Consider the following 5,000-nt stretch of genomic DNA (forward strand, 5'->3'; position numbering starts at 1 on the left):
AAAGACGGGAAGTCCAGCGGCGGTGGTTTCCGTCTGGGCGTCGCGTCAGACAGAAGGCTCTCCACGCTGAACGGGTTCCGTTTCTGGAGGCCCGCGGTTCTGGAGCCGCCGAGCCCGGGACCGTGCGTGCTGCCCGGGGACACCTGCTCCTGCTCCGGCCCCCCTGTGGTTCTTTGGTTCTGGTTGTTCTGGAGGAGACCTAGTCCGGGTCGTGTTTGGTCACAGCTGCTGGGTTCGGTTTGGTGTCGCCCCGTCGACGGTTCCGAGTGTAGGGAGCCGTTACCGTTCGAGAGCGGCTGCTCGTTGTCTGTGATCTGAGACACGCCGCTGTCGCTGTCCGAACCGGGTGTGTGGAAGAGGTCACCGTGGAGGAGTTTGTTCTGAGACTTTAGCAGCTTCCGTTCTTGTTTCCGTTTCTTCTTCTCGGCCCGCTCGAGTTCCCGGCGCGCGATCTCCTCCGGGTCCATGGGCTCGCCGCTGCACGTGGTCGGGTGGGAGTTGTGCGCGGGCCTTCCCGGGCCTTTCTTCGTGTTCTCTTTTTTCCTCCATTTCGCACGCCGGTTTTGGAACCAAACCTACACACACGCACGCACGCGCGCACACACACACACACACACACACACACACACACACAGCCAAGAACGGGGAAATTACTTTTGTTAATTTTCTTGTTTGTCAAACAGAATTTTCCCCCTCTCCAAATGATGCTTCTTTAGGCTGCAGGCCACAGAATCGAGTCGTGATTTACTTCTTAAGGTCTTAACTGTTTCCTCCTCAGACCATGCTGACTAAATTACTATTGACTATAATAAAATAGTCTTATTTCAAATAGTGTTTTGTAGGATAAGGATAAAAATACAAATTATGTTGATTTTAAAATGAATATCTCAACCTAAATTTCGTGCCATTTGTGAAAGCCCGACATATGTGCTAAGGAGGCTAAAGTACAAATATATATATATATATAAAACAAAACAAAAATATGCTTTAGTAAACAAATCATACACCGCATATTGGATATTGATTGTTATGTTATTCAAAATGACGGACAACGCCAGACTGTGTCTCTGCATCCATATGGCTCAAAACTAATTGAGATCGGTGTTGAAAAAAATGCTCAAGCCCATAAGTAAACAAACAATAAGTCAAAGGTCATTTAAAATCCTCCCCATCTCTCGGAGTCCCGTAATGACGGCCTTAAATGCAGCTAAAGCCGAAACAAAACACACCAGGCGACCAAATAAGTCCACCAAATGTCACCTGACAGGCCCAGGCGCCTCACAACACATCCACCACGAGCACAGATGCGCCGGTTTTAATTGTCAATTGAGTCAATGTAATCGGTAATTCTCTCAATTACGTTTAATTCTACCGTGGCTAATTCGCCTTTTTCCCTCTCAATTTATTCCCAGCCTCCTGCTCCACATAGCGGGCCCGGGCCAGGAGACTCCCCGCCTGTGTGCCCACACCGCCCGGCCTCTAAGCGCACACACTGCCGCATGTTTCTCCCTGATAACGCGGGGAGTTAGCATTCAGAAGCGGCGTGAATGTCGCATAATGATGTTGAGACACCAACAACATACATGACAATGGTACTCTGTTTCTTATGAATTGTTAATGTCGGCTATATCTTTGCGCGCACAAACCTGGCGATAAAGGCAACGCTAAGCAGCTTGGAGGAACAATAATCTGAGGTTTAGGAGCGAAATCCCCAAACAAGATACACCAAGCTTTCTCTCTCTCTCTCTCTCTCCCTCTCTCTCTCTCTCCACGCAGCCATGGTAATACAACATCCCCAAACACCAAACAGCATCAATATGTATACATTGCATTGAGTTACAGTAGGCTATGTTGGGTATTAGCAAACAGCGAAAAAGTTTTTTAAAAAAAAGAAGAAAAAAAAAAAGAAGAAAAACAAGAAATATCAATATTACGCACAAAAACAACAGGACACGATCCTTGTGGGTGAATGACGTTAAAAATGTTTTTAAAATGTGTGTGCTTTGCCTATTGTGGGCCTATGGTGTATTTTGTGCGCTCTGATGTAGGCCTATCCCTCGCTTGGATTTAAGGACCAGACAGCCTTGTCGATAAAACCTGCTCATTATCGTATTAAAGGGATGTTAAGGGACTCCGTTTCACTTTATGTCTGCCGAGCAAATTGGGTAAAGTCTCCACGCCAAGGAGAGGTCAGAGGGGGTGTTTCTGCAACACTTCCGGAAACGAACTGGTCCTCGTAATCCAATCAGAGAAACAGCAGGTTTAATGAAGCTCTTGCTGTCGCGTCATTATTTTTGAAGTCTGATATTTTTTCAGGTTTTTTTTTCATGATTTCATAATGTTCCCAAGGAAATAATTGGAATATCATTTTACATATTAATCATTTCGTAGAAGTATATATGGTGATATGAATTATTATTAATAGGAGAAAACAATACTATAATGGTAACATTGAGATAAATAAATAATTATAGAAATGGAAATAATGATAATAATGTTAGGTTAAATGATAGTATATATAATCATTACATTATTGGGGGTTCATATGTAATTTATGTATTATATAATAATAATAATAACAATAATAATAATAATAATAATAATATACATTTTAATAATATACAAAATAAACATTTTGATCACAGTTGAAATATCAGAAATGTACGTTAATCTTAAAGACATAAAAATGTACAGGCTCTGTCAATTCAAATAAAAAGTATTAGGAGGTTTTACTAACGGACAATTTATCTTCTGAAATACCTCAAAAGATCATAATGATAAAATAATTAGTTATTCCTCGTATTGCAGTCTTTGTGTCTTCGTTAGCACAGTGAATAGCCCTCTGTTTTTATAACCCCATAAATCAATAGCCTGCTCGAATGCATAATTCAAAAGGGCCCTTATTGATGGTGTGATAATTGACAAATAGCTGTCTCAGTATGGGGTTTATTGATAAAGGAGAGAGGCCTGCACGAGGCCTGATAATTACACAAACCAATTGCGTTCAATAACACATATATTGACACCCCTTGTCCACTGAATATGTTTGTTTTTGTGCGTAAAATGTCGGCTATATATGAAGAACCTAAATGACCTAGTATTTTGTTGTGACAGAAAACACCAAACATGACGCCAACAAATAATGGAAATAATATTGTTTTTGCAAAAATATATAAATATATATCCATATTTTTACCTGAACCCTGGATTCCACGAGGTCGAGTCTGAGGGCGAGCGCTTCTCTCATGAACACATCCGGGTAGTGGCTCTCGTTAAACGCTTTCTCCAGCTCCTCGAGCTGCCAGCCGGTGAAATTGGTCCGTGTGCGTCTCCGTTTACAGCTGGGGCTGTCCTTATCCAGGTCCCCCGAATCTACGACGGAACCGCGGAGAACGAGAGAGACGGAGAGAGGGAGAGAAATAGGAAGAAATGCGGCGTCAACGACATGAGGCCTCGGTAAACAAGACAACAACAACAGCCTCTCCGGCACGGGTTAAATGGCACAAGGCAAATTGCTCGTAAAGAAAAAAGGCACCATCGATTGAGTTGTGAGAACTGCTGAATGTGTGCTTTGTTGTAGTTCTTTCTACCTCCTTGAGCTGTTGAAAAATGACAGGAGACTTTCTCTGGCTACCCTCCCATTTGCATTTTGTAATATTCTGTATTTGGACACATTTTGAAAGAAGAGAATATGCCAAGCATAGGCCTACTTGAAGTGTTACTGTATTATATGTATTTATTAAACCGCAAGCCATTTTGAACAGCCCCATAATCCGTGATCAAAGCAAGTATACCTGCTCTATAGTAAACTGCATATATACTGCTCAGTTTAATGCCTTGTTATCATTTATTTACGTATCCATGATGTAATTTATTTTTTAAATATATATATCCATAATTGCGTTTACATTCAGAGTAGCCTACAAACACGTATATAGGCCTATTATTTCAGCATCAAAACCCCAGAAAGATCCATCGGTCATTGCAACGAAAGCTCAACATTCACCGCCTACATTATTATTAAACAATATTCCAAAAACGCGTTTCGCTCTTTTCTCTCTCTCCAAACACTCCTCCGTAGTCTTACCTGAGAGTTTGTAATGCTGGCTATCTCCGTTCAGCCCGCAACCGGACGATAAAAGCGAGTTCGAGTTCGCCACGGACGCCGAGCAGGAGCCGTTCAGTAATCCGTCTATGGAGAAGGGGACGGCGGCCGCGGACTGGAGGTGGTGGCCGGCGACCTCGTAGACGTGGTGGTGGCTGAGGTGGTAGGGAAAGCCGACCATGCCGCCCAGGGAGCCTCCGAACTGGGCGTGAGGGTGCTCGAGTATCCGGCTGTCCATGCTCGCCCGGGCAGTGGCGGGGCCGAAGTGAGGATGCTGACGGAGGGATTGTGGGTGAACATACAGAGAGAGAGGAGGAGAGGAGAGGGGGATGAAGAAGCGAGGAGGGGAGGACAGTAGTCAGACACTAGCGCGCGGCTATAGTATAGGGGCGGACACAGACACAGGCTTTTTACTTTTACTACCGAGACGTCAACCCTCTTCTCTCTCTCTCTCTCTCTCTCTCTCTCCTTTCCAACCCACCTAATTAGGCCCCCGGCTCGGGGAATTTGGGACCAATAAGAAACGTTAATCGCCCTGTGACGTCAGAGGCGCAGTTCGTAGGAGAAGAAGGGAATGAAAAAAAAATGTTTTTTTACCATATCTATTGCTAATTACACCTGACACCACCCTCTCTAAACAATATCAGCGTTGTCACAACACAGCGTAAGGGGGAGGAGGGGGTGAGGGAAGGGGTGAGGGGGGGGGGGAAGTAGCCAACTGATTGATATCCAGTTAAATTCTTCAAAACAGACGGAACATGTTTTGGTTTTTTTGCGTATACATCTCACACACGTATCTGGCGCGCCCTTACAAAACAATAATAGATTCCCAGATTTCCCCATCGTTCAAGTCACCAACGGCTAAAGGAAACGCGTTTAGCCTACTAGCCCTCTC

At 44.2% G+C, this 5,000-nt stretch overlaps 1 protein-coding gene across 1 annotated transcript in view; it reads right to left on the reverse strand.

Moving 5' to 3' along the window:
* The window catches only part of LOC310821974 (homeobox protein unc-4 homolog), a gene marked incomplete at both ends in the record, with an annotated part of 4,902 nt that extends 559 nt beyond the window's left edge, over positions 1-4,343 (reverse strand). Inside the window, 3 exons of the mRNA XM_083694263.1 lie at positions 1-575; positions 3,197-3,372; positions 4,088-4,343. The exon at positions 1-575 is cut by the window's left edge and continues 559 nt beyond it. Of these exons, the coding sequence (XP_083550389.1) occupies positions 1-575; positions 3,197-3,372; positions 4,088-4,343 (1,007 nt within the window). The remainder of the gene's footprint in view (positions 576-3,196; positions 3,373-4,087) is intronic.
* Between the last annotated feature and the right edge of the window lie 657 nt (positions 4,344-5,000).

This window comes from Argentina silus, assembly GCF_951799395.1.
Source record: "Argentina silus genome assembly, chromosome: 22".
NCBI classification, from domain to species: Eukaryota; Metazoa; Chordata; class Actinopteri; order Argentiniformes; family Argentinidae; genus Argentina; species Argentina silus.